The sequence below is a fragment of the Protopterus annectens genome, chromosome 5.part0, assembly GCF_019279795.1.
Source record: "Protopterus annectens isolate FY-2018-M chromosome 5.part0, PAN1.0, whole genome shotgun sequence".
In the NCBI taxonomy this organism is placed as follows: Eukaryota; Metazoa; Chordata; order Ceratodontiformes; family Protopteridae; genus Protopterus; species Protopterus annectens.
The window spans coordinates 631,980,050-631,999,882 of NC_056735.1; the positions used below are offsets into that span (position 1 = coordinate 631,980,050).

At 44.8% G+C, this 19,833-nt stretch overlaps 1 protein-coding gene across 5 annotated transcripts in view; it reads right to left on the bottom strand.

The window, feature by feature from the left end:
• ASMTL (acetylserotonin O-methyltransferase like) overlaps positions 1 to 19,833 on the bottom strand; it is a 1,454,724-nt gene that overhangs the window by 744,851 nt on the left and 690,040 nt on the right. For all 5 annotated transcript variants that reach the window (XM_044072474.1, XM_044072476.1, XM_044072473.1 and 2 more), the window contains one exon: positions 11,634 to 11,748. In XM_044072474.1, the coding sequence (XP_043928409.1) occupies positions 11,634 to 11,748 (115 nt within the window). The remainder of the gene's footprint in view (positions 1 to 11,633; positions 11,749 to 19,833) is intronic.

The window sequence follows — 19,833 nt, forward strand, 5'->3', positions numbered from 1 at the left end:
GTGGGTCACAGTCATAGTGAGCAGAGATTGCTGCAGCATGAACCTTTATAGAGGAGAAGGACAAACCTTTGTCCAATAACTCAGTAAGGTATTGAAGTGCCACACTTAAATTAGGTTTAGAAACATCAAAATCCTTTGCTGTACTCCAAAATAAAAATCTCCTCCATTTATCTGCGTAAACTTTTCTTGTACTAGGCCTTCTGGCCTCCAAAATAACATTCAAAACTTGTTGTGGAAGCTGAGACCCTCCAGGGTTTAAACCAGAATATGCCAGGCTGTCAGATGTAGAGAATGAAGTTTGACATTGAGTAAATGACCGTTCTCCTGAGACAGCAGGTGAGGAATCAAGGCAAAGGCCATGGAGGCTCCTGTACCAGACTTCTCAGTAATGGGTACCAGTGCTGTCGAGGCCAATCTGGAGCTATTAAAATCATGTTTGGCTTGTCCTGTCTGACCTTCAGCAGTACCTTTGGGAGGAGAGGCAGAGGTGGAAAGGCATACACGTGAAGATTGCTCCAATTGAATGAGAGAGCATCCACTTTCCAAGCTGAGGATGAAACCTTTTTGTGCAAAACTTTGGCAGCTGGTAATTTAGTGGAGAAGCGAACAAATCTATGTCTGGAGTTCCCCATAACACTGTCAACCTCTGGAATACATGAGGATCCAATTTCCACTCGTGGGGATCCATAATTTGTCTGCTCAACACATCTGCTAAGGAGTTCTGTGCTCCTGGCAGAAACCTTGCCTGAAGATTTAGCTGTAAACTGAGAGCAATCTCCCACAAAATCATTGCTTGTCTGCATAGAGGATAAGAATGCGTTCCCCCTTGCTTGTTGATGTACCACATGACAGTTGTGCTGTCTGTTTGAATCAACACCTGTCCTGGAAGAAGTAAATCCTTGAAAGCTATCAATGCAAATTGGACTGCTAACATCTCCTTCAAGTTGATATGTAGATGTTGAAGTCTGGCAGGCCACGTGTTTTGTATCCATTTTCCATTTAGATGAGCTCCCCAAGCTTTGTCTGAGGCATCTGTCGTTAAAATCTGACTCGCCTCTGGCCGGGTCACAGAGAGTCCCTTGTTTAGGTGACATTCCTGAGCCCACCACAAAAATTCCTTTTGAATGCAAGGTATTATTTGAATGACAGTGTCCAAATCTTGGCAGTGCTGTGTCCATACATTCTTGAGATACCATTGTAGCTTCCTCATATGCAGTTTGGCATTGGGAAGTACCAGAATACAAGATGCCATGAACCCTAAGGCTTGAAGGACTGTCCTTGCAGTCAGCCTGGACTGATGAGACAACTGGTGGAAGTAAAGAGAAAGATTCTTTTGTTTGTCCGGGGTCAAAAGGCCATCTGGGATGCTGTATTCAGTCTCACACCCAGAAAGCACATGTCCTGAGAGGGTACTAGACTGGACTTTATTTCGTTCACAGAATACCCCAGGCATCTTAACACTGCCATCACATACTGTAAATGATGAAGAAGTTCGTCCTTTCTTGGGCCAGTATCAGGCAATCGTCCAAATAAGGATAGATCTGTATTCCTCTTAGCCTGAAGAAAGCTACCACTGGAGCCAGAACCTTCGTGAACACTCTGGGCGCAGTAGATAAGCCAAAGGGCAATGCAGAGAACTGATAATGTGAAGTCCCAGCCCGAAAACGCAGATACTTCCTGCAACTGGGCCTGATAGGAACATGAAGGTAAGCCTCTTTGAGATCCAGAGTCACCATCCAGTGATCTTTGCCCAGCAGAGGTAAAAGCTGTTGTAACGTTAACATTTTGAACTTGGGAATGTCCAGATATGTGTTGAGGATGGATAAATCCAAAATTGGTCTCCACGTGTTTCCTTTCTTTGGTACTAGAAACAGGCGAGAATAAAATCCTAGGCCCACTTCTGGCAGAGGAACCGTTTGTATGGCCCCTATTTGAAGTAGTAAAGAAATTTGCTTGCGAGCCTCTAGTCTTTGCTGAGGAGGAACGTCCGGCATGCCTTTGAAAGGAGGCAAGGTATGGAAATAAAACTTGTAACCCTGGTGTATGATATCCAATACCCATTTGTCTTGGGTAATCAACATCCAATTTTCCTTGAAGAGTGCTAACCTTCCTCCCAAAGGTGCTGCCAGGCAAGAAGGATCTGGCAGCTGAAAAAGTAGGTCATTGGGCCTGTTTACGAAAGGACTGGCCCTTGCCCTCACCCGAAGATTGTGCAGGTGAACTCCCTGTTCTAGGCCTGAAAGAACTCTGAGCTCTGCCCCTACCATGTCTAGATCTACCCCTAGACTGAGAATCATAAGAAGGATACGTCCACCCCTTAGCAGGCCAATTCCTACTAAACTTTGGAGGCTGAACTTGCAAAAAATCCTTAACAGCCTGCATAGACTTAGCCTTGTCTTCCATTTTCTTCAAGACTGATTCCACAGGTGAACCAAACAACACATCAGACTGCAAAGGAGCATCCAAAATCCTTGTCTTAACATGGTCAGATAAATTCTGATCCTTTAACCAGGCGTGCCTGCGAAGAACTGAGCCAGTGGCAGCCACCCTAGACGAGGCCTGCACAGCATCAAAACCACACTGTAATGAATGCTTACCCACTTGTTCAGAGACATGCACCAAATCTTGCAACTCTTTACACTCAATGCCTTCCGCCAGAGCATCCACCTTAGACTTCAATTGAGAAAGAAGAAAGTTTTGATATTTCAACATATGAAACTGGCAATTCAAAGCCCTCATAGCTAAGGTAGAAGATGTATAGACCTTCTTTCCCCATCTATCCAAAGCTCTGGCTTCTTTATCTAGAGGAACCGGATTTTTTTACAACAGAGGCCTTAACACCCTTAGGTCCCTGACTAATAGTTTCTGGGTCCGCCCTAGGACTCTTATAAAGATATTTATGAGCCTCAGGCACCCTGTAATACCTATCTGGTTTAACAGGAGCAGGAGGCAGAGAATCAGGATTAAGTGAAGCCTCTGCAAACACATCTTCCACAACATCCAGAACAGGGGGTATAGCCAAGGGCCTATGCTGGGGTAACAGCAAAAACTCCCTAAGCCTTTTCCTAGAATCAGAGAAGTCCTGACCTTCCCACTTAAAATGTTCCCTCATAGAATGAAGTGTCTCTGAAAAAGAAAAATCCTCTGGAGGAGAAGCAGAAGGAGTGGAATCATCTGCATCAGAATCCGAATAAGGAGAATACTCCTGCAAGTCTTCAGCTGAAGACTCTGAAATATCCGAAGCTTGCTCAAAACTTCCCAACTCTGGCTCCACCCTAGGCCTCTTATCAGGAGGGGGCATAGAACCTCTAATCAGAGTAATTAAATCTTCTGCCATTTTAAGCATGTGCTTCTTAGGCACAGACCCTGCTGAACTAGGAGTGACACCAACAGAAGCTGAAACTGGCCTGCCTCTGGGAGAAGCCTTGGAAACAGAAGGAGAAGGCCTAACCACCCTAGGAAGGGAGGGGAGTACAGTAACTTGGGAAGCCCCTTCAGCCTGACCTGCCTCCTTTGAGACCACCTCCTGCAAAATCAAAGTCTCCCCTGAGACTCCAGAGAAGTCTCCGGAACCACCGGTTCCACTGAAGCCTCTAAAGAACCGGCGTCCGGGCGACTCATCTTGCCTGGGTTTAACTGTTTTGTCTTTGCGCTTCTTATGAAGCGGGCGCCGGAGAATCCGGCGGCATATTATAATTGCACCGCTTCCCAAAGACCAGCCTAGCACAATCCAACCTTCGCTTAATAGTGCGTTTATTGAACCTAGCACAAAAGCGACACCCAACAACGTCGTGCTCAGGCCCCAAACAAGGAATACACAAAGAATGATAATCCCTATGCGTATCTGTTTCCCACAAGAAATACAGTTATTCACTTTTTCTGACATCCGGTAAAACACTGAGGCAAGAAAAAACCAAAATAATCCCCAACGGGGTACTTAGCCAACTTGGATTCGGTCTGAAACTCCGAATTCGATAAAATTTCAGAACGCCGAACGGCACTTGCAACGCTGCTTCTGCATCGGACCATGCGGCAAAAAAGACTGAGGAAATGACGTCGGTCATGCGCTTTTGTACCCTGACGTCCTGATGTCAGTTTTAAGCGCCTTGACCGACGTCAGCCTAATACTTTGGTATTCGGGCCGACCGAGGACAGCGGACTACCCATATGTAAGGACTGCAGCAATGTGAGATGAAGATCATCATGCAGCCAACGCCATTTTATTCAGTTTTTCTTGCCACAGATGTCAGGTGCCCCCCCCCCCCAAATGGGGAGCAAATATATATATATATATATAAGTAAATGCACTTTTAGCAACATAAACTTCACCTTCATCTAAAAACAAATACACCACAAAGGCTTTAATATATAGTGAAGGAAAGAAAAGTGGGATGGCGGGTGGGTAACCCGGACTGCAACAGGGAATACACTCGAACATCTACATTTATGGTAAGTGTACACAACTGTACTATGTTCTTCATGTTTCACTGTTGCAGTCATTACATTTGGGTTGATTCCCAAAGCTATGGATGGAACTAAACAACATTAGGAGCGGCTATAAGGCCCTACAGAACTGCAGTGGCAAAGCCTGCCCTGCATTTGGAGAAGAGAGGCAAATGATAATACTTTGTGAAGGTATGAACAGAGATCCAAGTAGCAGCCTCTAGAATGTCTTTGGTTGGAACCCCTCTGAGAAAATTTGCTGAGGTAGAGGCAGCCCTGGTGGAATGTGACCTGATCCCCTTGGGCACAGGTTTACCATGGTGCAAGTAGCAAAAACGAATGCAGTGGCCTATCCACTTAGAAATAGTGTGCTTTGATATAGCCTTCCCCTCTGACCCTGCAGCAAATGCTACCAGTAGTTGCTCAGACTTCCTTAGAGATTTGATCCTGTTTAAGTAGAATCTTAGTTGTCTGTGTACATCCAATGAATGCAGAATCCGCTCCCCCTTGTTCTGCGGATTTGGGTAAAATGTTGGCAGGTGAATTGTCTGGTTATTTTAGGCATAAAAGAAGGATTGGTCCTGAGGGACACCCTGTCCGGGTAAAATGTAATAAAAGGCTCCAGAGCTATGAGAGCCTGTAGTTCAGAAACCCTTCTTGCTGAAGTGACTGCTAAGAGGAAAGCCATATTCCAAGATAGAAATTTTATATCCGCAGTGGCTGCTGGTTCAAAAGAAGGCAGGGTGAGTTTTTCCAGCACAAAGCTGAGGTCCCATGCAGGAGTTGGTGATCTTCTGGAAGGCCTTAAATTTTTGGTCCCTATAAGATACTGTTTAAGCAGATGATGAGAAAAGCGGGGAGGCTCTGTGTTGTAATGAGCCAAGATGGCCGAGGCATGTATTTTTATTGAAGAAAAAGATAGGCCCATGTCAAGCATCTCAGTCAAATATTGTAAAATCTGAGGAATATTGGGCTTTGCTGTGTCCGTTCCTTGTGCTTGGTTCCAAGCACAGAATCTCTTCCATTTATCAGCATAAGATTTTCTAGTACTAGGCCTTCTGGCTTCCAAAATGACATCCATCACAGATTTATTGAGAGGTGTTGTTTGAATAATTAAATGATCAGCCATGCTGCAAGGTTCAGAGTATGGAGCTGAGTGTGCAGAATTTGATTGTTCTGCTTTGACAGTAGATGAGGTATTTGAGGCAAGTACCAAGGGTGAAGTTGAGACATATTCCTTAGAATTGGGTACCAGTGCTGGCGAGGCCAGACAGGAGCAACTAGGATCATTTTTGGTTTTTCCTGTCTGACTTTTAGTAAGACCTTGGAGAGAAGAGGTAGAGGGGAAAGGCATAGACTGATAGGTTTTTACAACTAAAGGATAGGACCTCCACTTTCCATGCTTTTTTGTGATAAGTTCTTGTGCAGAATTTGTCCAGCTGATAATTTTGGGGAGAGGCAAATAGATGTATGTCTGGGCTCCCCCATTTCTGTGTTAACATGCTGAAGATCTGTGGATCCAGTTTCCATTCGTGTGGGTCCATAAGATTTCTGCTTAGGTCATCTGCCAGAGTATTTTGTTTTCCTGGCAGGAATTGAGCTTGAAGATGTATTTGGTAAGTCAAAGCTGCGTTCCACAATGCCATGGCTAGTCTGCAAAGGGGGTAGGAATGTGTACCCCCCTGCTTGTTTATGTACCACATAACCATGGTGTTGTCCGTCTATCAGTAGTTGTCCTGGATGAAGTAAGTCCTTGAAGGCTGTCAGAGCATTCTGAACAGCTAGCATCTCTTTCTGGTTGATATGCAGTTGCATTTGTTTTGGGCTCCATTTGCTCTGAATGCATCTCCCCGCCAGGTGAGCCCCCCAAGCATAGTCTGATGCATCTGTAGTTAGGGTTTGGGTGGCAGGGGGTAGAGTGAATGACAGTCCCTTGTTTTGGTGACATGTATCTGCCCACCAAAGAAACTCCTGTTGTAGGCAGGGAATGAGAGGAATCATCGTTTCCAGACTGTGACAATGTTTACCCCATAAACTTTTTAGGTACCATTTTAGTTTCCTCATATGCAGTCTCGTATATGGAATTAGTAGAACACAGGACGCCATGAATCCCAAAGCCTGCAGAATTTGTCTTGCAGATAACTGGGTTTTTGTTGCCATTTGTTTGAAGTATGTTGTCAGTTGCCTTTGCTTGTCTGGCGTAAGGTAAGCCATCTGGGCAGTTGTATTAAAGCTTGCACCCAGGAATGTAATTATTTGAGAGGGTACCAGGTGGGATTTCTTTTCATTTATTGTGCACCCTAGGCAAGTTAGAAGCATTTTTACAAACGCCAGATGTTGAAGAAGAGTGTCCTTGTCCTCTGCTTGAATGAGACAGTCATCCAGATAAGGATAAATCTGTATGCTTCTTTGTCTGCAAAATGCAATTACTGGTGCCAGACACTTTGTAAAGACCCTGGGCACAGCAGATAACACAAAGGGCAGTGTAGAGAATTGGTAATGCAGAAAACCTGCCTTGAAGTGGAGGTATCTTCTGTATGATTCCCATATTGGGATACGCAGGTATGCCTCTTAAGTCTAGAGTCACTAACTAAGCGTTCCTGCCCAGCATAAGCAGTAGCTGTTGTAAAGTCAGCATTTTGAATTTTGGAATGTCCTGGAACGTGTTCAAAATCGATAAGTCCAGTACTGGACGCCAGGCATTGCCTTTTCTGGGTACCAGGAAAAGTCTTGAATAAAAACCTTGTCCTTTTTCCTTTTCTGGAACTGGTTGAATAGCCCCCATATCCATGAGGGACATAAGTTGTTTCTGAGCCTCTGCCCACTGATTTTGTGGCAGATCTTGCCAACCGCTTGGAATTGGTAAAGTATGGAAATGAAATCTGTACCCTTGGGATACTATGTTTAATACCCACTTGTCCTGGGTAAGTCAACTGCCAATTTTGAGCATGAAGTGCTAGTTCTCCCCCCAAGGGGGCTGCCAAAAGATAAGTGCTTGGTGAAGGTAGAGGGAAGTCATTGAGACTACTTACTGTAGGGTTGTGCTTTGTTTCCTCCAGATTTGGAGGTGGAGGCACCCCATTGCTTTTACCTGTAAGAACCATGTGATTGGTATCTGGAGCCTTTTGAATGCCTGCATTTGCCTTGATTGGCTCTGTTGGACAAAGGAAAGGACCAATTATTAGTAGGCCAGTGTCTATTGAACCTGGGTGGCTGCACTTGCAGGAAATCTTTTACAGTTTGCATAGATTTAGCTTTGTCTTCCATTTTCTTTAAAACCTCTTCTGCCTTATTACCAGAGTATCATGCTGCAAGGGGGCATCCAACAATTTAGCTTTAACATGATCAGGCAGATTTTGCTCCTTGAGCCAGGCATGCCTTCTAATCACAGATCCAGTAACTGCGGCCCTGCAAGAGGCCTCCAAGGAATCAAAACCACATTGCAAAGTATGCTTTCCAACCTGTTCTGCTGAATGCAATAATTCCTGTAATTATTTATTTTGCAGACAATCCGAAATCAACATAATTTTCTGTTTCAGTAAGCCCATAACATGCTGTTGATATTTAAACATATGAAACAGGCAGTTTAAGGCCCTAATTGCCAAGGTTGCAGACATATAAACCTTCTTTCCCCATCTATCCAGCGCCCTGGAATCTCTATCAGAGGGGGTAGGATTTTTGGCTGTAGAGGCCTTTACACCCTTGGGACCCTGTGAAATAGTCTCAGGCTCAGAAGCAGGATTTTTGAATAGAAATTTGTGGGAGTCAGGAACCCTGTAATATCTGTCTGGCTTACAAGGAGCCGGAGGTAGGGAATCAGGAGCCATGCTTGACTCCGAAAAAACATCATCAACAATGTCTAATACAGGAGGTATTGCCAAAGACCTATGCTGAGGAAGAAGAAGGAAATCTCTAAGCCTCTTTTTTGATTCAGAGAAGTCCTGACTCTCCCAGTGAAAATGTTCCCTAAAGTATGCAAAGATGGGATGGATTCTTCTGCATCAGAATCCTCATAAGGTGGATTAGAAAATTCCTTATCAGAAGAAATGGAAACCTGATCTGAAAATTCATAATCAGTGCCTTGCCTAAGCCTCTTAGCAGGGGGGGGGCCCTGATCAAGGTAATTAAGTCCTCAGCCATTCTGATCATCTTTTTTAGGCATAGGGGCCTGAGCACATGGCTCATGTGTCAGATTTTAGACACAGAAGAAGTTTTTGATCTTGTTTTTGAGGCTGGCATCGGTTTAATATACAAATGTTGAGGCCTGAAAACACCCTCAGAAGCCGGTGCCTGCTCATCGGCTCCGGACCCATCCAAGGGAGAAACATCCGCGGGTACAATACTCTGAGAATCTCGCGGCATACCGTACTCCGAATGGTCCTTGGTAGAGGCTTGTGACTCAAAAGTAGCAGGTATCAGGGGCTGCGAAAGCACCTCAATGAGTACCGGCGAAGCAGCGACTGGCTTAGAAGAAGCTTCATCGTCAGTTTTGGACCTCAATGGTCTGTCCGGTAGTCGGATTGCTAACCGACGATATTACAGGATAATTAAATCTTGATCCAAAATATTTAGAAGCAAAAATATACTGACGCTTAATAGTGCGTTGGTTAAATCTAGCACAAAACCGACAGTAAGGCACGTTATGATCTGGGCCTAGGCAAGGAATACAGTACAAATGAAAATCCTTATGAGGTATTTGCTTTCCACAAGTAATGCAATTATTAACTTTTACTGACATCGGTAAAGCGCAAGAAAAAGTTTCCCCAACAGGGTACTTAGCTTTAGTTTGAAGACTTCGGTTCTGAAACTCGAATGTGAAAATTTCAGGAGTCGGCCGACCGGCACTTGCGAACTGCTTCTGCTTCGGGCACCGCGTGGCAAGAAAGACTGAATAAAATGGCGTTGGCTGCATGTTTTATACCCCTGAAGTCCTGATGTCATGGAAGAGGAGACAGCAACCGACGCAGGACCCAAGACTTTGTTATTCAGGCTGACTGAGGGCAACCTGCCAGCAGATTACCCAAATGTAATGACTGCAACAGTGAAACACGAAGAACATCAACTCAGTGAATCTTTTGCAGACTGAGCTCAAATGTAGTGTTCAGACTGGCAGCAGAGAAGTTCTGTGGATTAGGTGCTCACACATCACATATGTACCTTACATCTTGCATATAGGACATACATCTGATGTACTGCCCCAGCTATCCTTGGAAGGATATCCCAACAGTAAAGAATACTGCAACAATGATAAGGAAGGATATCTCACTGAAATCTGGTTATATGCACAATGTAATTTAATGGGCTAATGGAGGAAGTACCTCATGCATAAACATGCTTTCCTAGCTTGACTATCATCCGAGATCCTTCATCTGGTGAATGGACAGCTTGAGCATCCTTTGGGACTTCCTTCTTAGTGGCTGCTGATACTATAAAGGTATCTAAAAGCAGTCCCTTGCCCCAATAAGTCCTGCCTTTGGGAGACTGTGGTACTTTATCAGGCCATTGAGCAGGTCAAGTCTATCAGCTTATCTGGTGGTGGTACTACCCACACTGCTGGGGAATGGGACCTGTATGTTCCTTGTACAATCTCTTCTTCAATAAAATTGGGGTCTACTGGTGAAGATACCCTCTGCCACATTATTTTGAAACTTCACCAAAGGTGAAGTCCTCTTGAGGTGATTATAGGGAACCTCTCCATCATCAAGAAACATGTCTGGGGAGAGTGACTACAAAGGGGAGTCCAAGTACTTCCTACTGCATGTCCTTGTTCTTGGGGGGGGCATATATACAGCATGGATGATATGATATGGTTATATATGATGGGATGGGAAAAATTATGCTTGATATCCTTAATGTTCCAGGGCTTGTTGGTCAGTATCATGTGCTAATCGTGCCTATTCTCTAAATCAGTCTTTCTGAAAGTGAAATGAGTTAAGGTCATGCTATACAGGCTGTAGCTTTCTTCTTAATTAGTCTTTATGCTAGGCTGCTATGATTAATTAACATCAGTGAAAATGATGATGACTTAGATGTCTTCCAGTTCTGGGCTTACAAGAACAGAAGGAAATCAGCTACATCCTATAAACACCCATTTAACTATAGCTATAAAGAGCGGTGTCACACTGACCTCTCTCTCTTTTGCCACCAGTGACTGTTTGCAATGTAGTACAGTCTGAATGTGGGTATCAGTAAATAAAGCTACTACTCTAGTACTTCTGTGGGTGCAGTCTACTTGGAAGTAAGATATATCCAGTAGAAAGAAATTTGTACAAATTCATGGCAGATCTTAAAAACCTTTTAGTTATGCATATCATATCTGACTTAAAAAGTCCTGCCCAAGAACAGAATTAATTAGTTTTGTTATCACTTCTTAAAGTATGCTCAATTCAGTTGTGATGGACAAGCAGTTATGCCCTAGTAGGAATGGAAGTACTGCAATTGGATAAGTCCTTGACTAAAATGATTATTACATGCAAACTAAAAAAGGTTATATGCTGAGGTCTTTTGTAGCCTGTAAGCCTTTATATTCTTCAAACATTCACAACTTAGGTAACGGTAAGGATCATAATACAGAGAACAAGGGCTGACCACAAATGAAAGTGTAATCAAGACTGTCAAGTTGCACACAAACTCAAATTCTTTAAACGGCAACATCAGCTGACTAATACATTACTTTTGTCAACATAAAGTAGGACAGCAATCAATTTTAAAACTAGAACCCAATAAAGCTGAAACATTCAGAGTTTCTTCATAACAGATCTAACAGGAATATATAAAGGTTTCTTCCCAAGAACACACAGCTTAACTTTAATTTCTGTCATAACCCAAAAAAAAAAAAAAAAAAAAATATATATATATACATATATATATATATACATATATATATATATAAAACTATGCGTGTGTATGTGTGTGTGCACATGCGTGTGCGTACTTGTAGGGAAATGGATACGTATACTGTAATGCACAGAATGGGCCAGCCCCCTTTTTGTGGAAGACTATAAGAGCAAACATTATTTGGATCATAAATGGCAAAAACAAGTTATTTTCATTGGTACATGAACAAACAATGTCACTCTGAATGCAAACACCAAGCTGAAATGAACTATTACACCCTTAAAATATTTATTTCAAATCATCTCTAATGGCCTTTAGAACGAAAATTAGTCCAGTTTTCAAAAGTTACTTACAATGGCTCACCGCTGTCAATATACTCCCACAACAGCTCTTCTGACAGGTCTGCAAATTTCACTTTGGTCTCTTCATAAAATGTGATGACACTAAATTCTAGTTCATTTTCTGCACCTAAAAAAAGAAGCATTAATATGTCGGCAGTGGCAAAAACAGAACTAGAAAGAATGGCATATTATATATACAGTGGATATAAAAAAGTGTACACACCCCTGTTAAAATGCCAGGTTTTCTGACATAAAAAAATGAGACCACAATAAATCATTTCAAAACTTTTCCCACCTTTAATGTGACCTACAACAGGGCGGCCACGGTGGTGCAGTGGTTAGCATTGCCGCCTCACAGCAAGAGGTTCTCCGGTTCGATGCTCGGCTGGAGTGCCTTCTGTGCGGAGTCTGCATGTCCTCCCTGTGGTCGCGTGGGTTTCCTCTGGGTGCTCCGGTTTCCTCCCACATCCCAAAGACATGCTGCAGGTGGATTGGACACTCTAAATTGGCCCTAGGTGTGAGTGTGCCTTCTGTGGAAGGTTGGGCGCCGGGCTGGCAACTCGACACCGTAAAACTCCACTGCCATTCAATGTGCGGACAGGTGATCCGCTGTGGCGACCCCTAACCGGGAAAAAGCCGAAAGAAGAAGAATGTGACCTACAACTTGTACAATTCAATTGAAAAACAAATTTGTTAGGGGAAAAATATAAAAAATAAAAAAAGTACAATAAGCTGGTTGCATAAGTGTGCACACGCTTAAACTAATACTTTGTTGAAGCATCTTTTGATTTAATTACAGCATTCAGTTTTCTTGGGTAGGAGTCTATCAGCATGGCACATCTTCACTTGGCAATATTTGCCCACTCTTCCTTGCAAAAGCATTCCAAAATTGTCACATTGCGAGGACATCTCTTGTGCACAGCCCTTTTCAGGTCACCCCACAGATTTTCTATTGGATTTAGGTCTGGGCTCTGGCTGGGCCATTTCAAAACTTTAATTTTCTTCTGGTGAAACCATTCTTTTGTTGAATTGGATGTATGCTTGGTGTCACTGTCGTGTTGAAAAGTGAAATTCCTCTTCATCTTCAGCTTTCTAGCAGACGCCTGAAGGTTTTGGGCCAAAAGTGACTGGTATTTAGAACTGTTCATAATTCCCTCCACCTTGAATAAAGCCCAAGTTCTAGCTGAAGAAAAGCAACCCCAAAGCATGATAATGCCACCATCATGCTTCACTGTGGGGATGGTGTTCTTTTGGTGATGCAAAGTATTGTTTTTGCACCCAATATACCTTTTGGAATTGTGGCCAAAACGTTCAACCTTGGTCTCATTAGACCATAACACATTTTCTCACATGCTTTTGGGAGACTTGATGTATTATTTTGCAAATTTTAGCCAGGCCTGGATGTTTTTCTGTGTAAGAAAAGGCTTCCGTCTTGCAACCCTACCCCATAGTCCAGAGATATGGAGAATACGGGAGATTGTTGTCACATGTAGTACACAACCAGTACTTGCCAGAAATTCCTGCAGCTCCTTCAGTGTTGCTGTAGGTATCTTGGCAGCCTACCTGACCGGTTTTCATCTTGTCTTTTCATCAATTTTTGAGGGACATCCAGTTCTTTGCAACGTCACTGTTGTCCCATTTTTTTTTCACTTTTTGATGACCATCTTCACTGTGTTCCATGGTATAACCAATGCTGTGAAAATTTTTTTGTACCCTTCTCCTGACTGATACCTTTCAACAATGAGATCCCTTTGATGCTTTGTAAGCTCTTTGCGAACCATGGTTTTTGCTGTAGCAGGCAACTGAGTAAATGTCGGGAAAATCCTACTAGGACAGCTGAACTTTATTTGGGGTTAATCAGTCTCTTTAATTGATGACAGGTGTGTACCCAAGAAGACTGAATGCTGTAATTAAATCAAAAGGTGCTTCAACAAAGTATTAGTTTAAGGGTGTGCACACTTATGCAGCCAGCTTATTGTACATTTTTTATTTTTTTTCCCCCTAACAGATTTATTTATTTTTCAGTTGAATTGTACAGGTTATAGGTCACATTAAAGGTGGGAAAAGTTTTGAAATTATTTATTGTGGTCACATTTTTTTATATCACAAAAACATGGCATTTTAACAAGGGCGTGTACACTTTTTATACACACTGTACCTTTTGATGATGTCATTATGAACAGATTGTGCAATCATCATATTTATCTATTTATGAGTTTGTGTGTGTGTGTGTGCGCATATATATATATATATATATATATATATATATATATATATATATATAAAATGAGAAGTTATGTACCTACCATAACGTTCCATGTTAGTTGTCTTCTCTCGCCTTCTTTCTTGCTTGATGGGTTCGGAGCCGATCCTCGGCTCCGACTCGGCACTTTGCTAAGCTTGAGAGTCACTTTTACCAGCTCGAGGCAGCCCCATATCCCATGATGCAAGGCGGTAAGTACCCACATCTCGTTTGTTGTCTATTAGGCAATAACACCTAGCATAAAAAACTTCCCAGAAGGAAGAAAGAAGGCAGAAAAACACCTGAAGGATGGGTAAGGAAGACCAGAACTGTATGGTCTTAAAAAACATACTTCCATGTAGGGAGAAAAAGGTCTGTCCAGGCCAGGGGGAAGGAGGGAGGGTCAAGAAAGAAGAGAGAAGACAACTAACATGGAACGTTATGGTAGGTACATAACTTCTCAATGTTAAGTTGTCAATCTCGCCTTCATTCTTGCTTGATGGGACCACGTCCCTAGCACCTCTATCCTGGGTGGCTCAATGGAACAGACTCTTGAGAACTGTAGAGCCAAAACTGGCTCTATCTCTGGAGGCCAAATCCAATTTGTAATGAGAAACAAAGGTATGAGGAGTGGCCCAAGTGGCTGCTGCACAAATAGTGTCTAATGGAAGTCTTGCCTGAAAGGCTGTGGAAGTGGCTAAGCTTCTGGTTGAATGCGCTTTAGGTTTTGAGCACAGCTGTTTTCCCCTGAGCTGATAGATTTCAGAGATGACCGAAGAAAGCCATCTAGATAAGGTCACTTTGGAGACAGGAAGGCCTTTTTTGTTATCAGCATAAGAAATAAAGAGCTGATCGGATTTCCTGAATTGTTTTGTTCTGTCCAAATAATATCTGAGTTGGCGGTGAACATCAAGATAATGTAATTTTTGTTCCGATCTGTTTGAGTAATTTGGGAAAAATACAGGAAGGTCAATAGACTGGTTCAAATTATTCTTTGAGGCGACCTTAGGCAAAAAGGTCGGATTAGTTCTCAAGGATACCCTGTCTTTGTGGAAGACCAAATAAGGGGGACGAACAGAGAGAGCATGAAGTTCAGACACTCTCCTAGCCGAGGTAATAGCAACCAGGAAGAGTGTTTTCCATGAAAGAAATTTCAGGGAACATGAAACAGCTGGCTCGAAGGGAGGAAGAATCAAGGATGTCAGCACTAAATTTAGTTCCCATTGAGGAGGAGGACTCCTGACTGGAGGTTTCAGGAGAAAGATTCCTTTTAAGAAGGCTCTACAAAGCCTGTGGGACATAATGTTGTGATCTGCAAACCCGACATGAAAGTTCGAGATCGCAGCCAACTGAACTCTGACCGTGGGAGATGAACAGCCCGCGTGAAAGATTTCCGCTAAGAAGTCCAAAACTGCTTGAACAGGAGCAGTAAAAGGATCTATATTTTTAGCTTTTGCCCAACAAGAGAAGCGTTTCCATTTGCTGGTATAAATCCTTCTAGTAGAGGATTTTAGTGAAGCCACTATGATATCCCTAACAGGATTAGAGATCATAGGAAGCCTGGCTAAGGAAGGAAGTGGAGCAACCATGCTGTGAGGTTGAGAGAAGGGATAGACCGGTGCAGCTGACCCGATTGGTGAATCAGAAGGTCTGGTACTGGGTCCAGATGCCACGGCTGCACCAAAAGGTGACGATGGAGGAACGGAAACCAAATTTGTCGAGGCCAATATGGAGCAATGAGAATCATTTTGGCTCTCAAAACGGTGGCTTTCTGGAGAACTTGTGGAATCAGCGGAAAGGGAGGAAAGGCATAAAGAAGTCCCTGGGGCCAATCCTGGGTTAGAGCGTCTCTGGGGGGATGGCCTGGCAGTGGGAAGAGAGAAAAGAAGTCTGGGCATTTGCTGTTTTGGGGAGTAGCAAAAAGATCGCAACATGAGTGGCCCCATTCTAGAAAAATCTCCTCCACTATAGATTGTTTGAGAGACCACTCGTGAGGCATGAGAATAGCTCTGCTCAATCTGTCCGCTAGAATGTTGGTTTTCCCAGGGATATGCGTTGCTACCAGAAACCGATGAGAGGAGATTGCCCATTGCCAAAGTCTGAGAGCTTCGACACAAGGGGTAGGACTTGGTTCCGCCCTGTTTGTTGATATACCATACTACAGACATGTTGTCTGTGTGAACTGCAATTGTTCCCAAGGGAAGAAAGTCATTGAGGGCTTGCAACGTTAAAAGCACTGCTCTCATCTCTAGGACATTTATGTGCAGGTGGTATTCGAACGGTTGCCACGTCCATGAACCATCCTGCCCTGATAATGACCCCCCACCCGATCAGGGAGGCGTCCGTAGTGACAGTGGCTACGGGCGGGATACAAAGGGTCTGCCTTGGTGAATCTGGGGAGAAGTAATCCACCATGAAAGATGATTCTTGCAAATTTGTGTCACCAGGATTTGGTGACGCATTGGAAGTTGTTGGTAAGACCACTGAGTGAACAACATCCGTTGAAGCAGACGCATGTAGAAGCGGGCCAGGGGGAGAAGGGTAATGGCCGCAGCCATGAGGCCCAACACCTTCAGAACCATTCTGGCTTGTACCTTTTTGCTGGCAAGGATGATCCTCACGTGACTTTATATATCTGAGATTCTTTGGTCTGTGAGGGTTGCTGACATCCGAACAGTGTTTAAGTTTGCGCCTATGAAGGTAATAGACTGGCAGGGCAATAAGGAGGATTTTTCGTAGTTGATCGAAATTCCTAATTGAGTGCAGAGATTTAGTGTGTAATCCCTGGCTTGAAGAAGTTGATGCCTGGTGGTGGCTGAAAGGAGCCAGTCGTCGAGATACGGAAACACCTGGAATCCTTGACGTCTCAGGTGAGCCGTGACCACTGCCATACATTTGGTGAACACTCTGGGAGCTGTAGTGAGACCAAAGGGCAGGGCTCTGAATTGAAAATGACTGGACCTCAGCCGAAAGCGGAGAAATCTTCTGGAGCGTCTGTGAATTTTTATGTGATAGTATGGCGTCCTGAAGATCTATTGAGCACATCCAGTTGTCCTTCTCTAGGAAGGGCAAAATTGACTGAAGTGTGACCATTCGAAATCTTGTCTTTCTCACAGACTTGTTGAGTCTGCTGAGATCCAATATTGGTCTCCGGTCTCCGCCTTTTGGGGACCAAAAGAATCTTGAGTAGATTCCGGCTCTGAATGGTCTGTTGTAACTGGCTGAATGGCTCTTTTTGTAGAAGCTTTAATACTTCTAACTCTGCAACTTCCCTTAGACCGGTGGTACATCTGGAAGGGAATTTGTGTGAGAGAAGGACTTTCCTCGAAAGGAATTCTGTAACCCTCGGATATAATCGACTGTACCCATCTGTCTTGAGAGAGGGAACGCCAGGCTTCTGGGTACAGCGATAGTCTTCCCCCGACTGCCTCCAAGGATGGACAGTCGGGCAACACCTCAGGGATGCCGGAAGGGCTTGTCAGAGAGAGGCTCTCTGCTTCCCTGGTTCTGTGGACCCCCTCTGCCTCTAGAGCGCCTGTTATTGTTACCCCTCTGCCTCTAGGGGTAAACTGACCACGTGTATCCGGCGTGACTCCTTGGGATTTGCGGAACCACATCTTTCCACCCTTCTGTCCTTTGGGGTAAGGTCTAAAAGGGGTGGAAAAACGGACCCCTACGGCAGAAAGAGTCTTGCCGTCCTGTTCACACCTGGTCAATGTATCCTTCACTTGAGGGCCAAACAAAGCTGACCCATCAAAGGGAGAGTTTGTGAAGGACGCCTTAAAGGGATCTGCAAAATTACAGAGCCGCATCCAGGATTGACGTCTAAGAGCCACCCCTGTATCTGCGGCTCTACACGCTCCATCTGCTGCATATGATATCAGTCGCATGGAGGAGTTAGCTATAGAATTAAGGATTCCTAGCTGAGAAGCAATTTTCTCTTGAGTCCCTGCAGCCGTAGGATCCTGTACTACTTCACCTAGTTCCTTAAGGATGTCCCTTTGGAGTCTGGTGAAGTGACATAAGTAGTTCAGCGAGTGCATAGCAAAGGTCACTGAAGAGAACATCCACTTGCCATACCTATCCATGGTCCTAGAATCCTTATTAGGAGGATGGACTGGTACGGAAGGATCTGCAAGTTCCTTCTTAGTGGCAGCCGCCACCACCATGGCATCAACAGGGACACCTTTCGTAAGGAATTGCTTCTCCGAAGGGGCTGTAATAAATTTAGACGGCCTCCTAGGAACTGGCTCTACAGAGTCAGGAGCAGCCCAAGCCTTTCGAGCAATAACCTCCATAAGGGGGTCGAAAGGCGGAGACACCCAGGAGGTGGTGGGCCGAGATCCAAACGCCTCTAGGTATACCGACTCATCCTCAGAGGGATTTGTGGAGGGCCAGTTTCCCCTCTGTTTTAGGAGTTCTAGGATGTCTGAAAAGGAGACATCCTCAGAGGGGGATCTTGGGAATCCCTCCGACTCATCTAAGTCGGTATCTGAAGTGATAGACTCAGGGGAGTCTAGGTGTTTCCTCTTACAAGTCCTCTTATGGGAGGATCTCCTGACTGATCAGGAGAATCCTCGGAAGAGGGGGTTATTCCCAGTGGGGAAACCTGAGGCGGTGGATCTCTGGGTCCAGGAGCAAGAGAGATGGAAGAGATATCGACAGGCACAGTAGAGGGAGGAGCTAAGGGAATGGACTGCTGGCTGAGCCCAGTGGCCAGCACACTCTTCATCACCTCGAAGGCCCCCCTCCCAGGGAGATCCGAGAAAACCCGTTCCGAAGAAACCGGGACTCCAGGGCTCACCGAAAGGGAAGGCTCCGAGGCAGATGTCGGAGCCGAGCTCACCAAGGCCGAGGCTCCAAGGGGAAGAGCGGGGTCGGACAAGGGTCTGATGCCACTCACCCCCTCGGAGGAGACCAGGGAAGCCCGACCACCGAATCCCTCCAAGGAAGGTCTCGAAGAGGAGATAAGAGTAGATGCCAAGGGTGCAGAAGGAGGGGGTATCTGCCCCTCAGCCATAGCAGTAACTATCCCCGAAGACTCCAGCTCCAAACTCTGAGGTAGAGTCGAAGGAGGAACTTGAAGAGGGTGTGGACTAATAGTCGTCTGTTGAGACGGACTATGCAGCATCTGGGCCAGTGCCTGTGATTTCAATAATCTACTTACCACCCTCTCTAAATCATGGTCTGAAAGCCTGGACGACCTAGATGATCGGCTCTGATGGCTCCACTCCGAAAGGAGAGGTGAGGCCGGAGCCGAAAGGATCGGTTCCAAGGAAGGGGACCTAGACCTCTTCCTCGAAGGAACCATCGGAGCCGAAGAAACCACAGATCCAGACGGAGCCGAGGACTTTTCGGCCCGAATGAAAGTTCGATGCATCGGCTCCAGCCGGAGCCGATACAGACATAACAGTAACGGTGTCGGAGCCGGTCGGCGCCGACACCGAAGCCTGAGCCACATGGTGGTCGGAGCCAGCTGGAGCCGACACCAATGTGACCATAGCAGTATCGGCACCGATAGCCATCGGTGCCAAGATTTGCAAGACAGGATCGGCTCCAGCCAGAGCCGATCTCGACTCCGAAGCAGTCGGAGCCGAGGCCACCGGCTTAGATACAGAAGCCTGAGCCTTAGAAGACTTGGAAGTCTTGCTCGGAGCCGATTTGGCCGGAGAGCCCTCCGGTTTAAGGAGACCCCTTAAAATCAACTTATTTCTCCTCTCCTGCAGGACTCTCTGGCTAAAGGAATGACAAATTGCACAGGAGTCCTGCAGGTGGAGAGGTCCCAGGCAATATAAGCAAGAAGTGTGACCGTCTGTCAGAGACATCTTCTGACAGCACGAGTCACACTTCTTAAAGCCTGAGACCCTTTCTTTGGACATGGTTGTACACAACAGCACACACAACACAGTCCCAATCAGACAACTAAAGTTATCTATTAATCAATAACTAACCTCTCACACACACACCCTA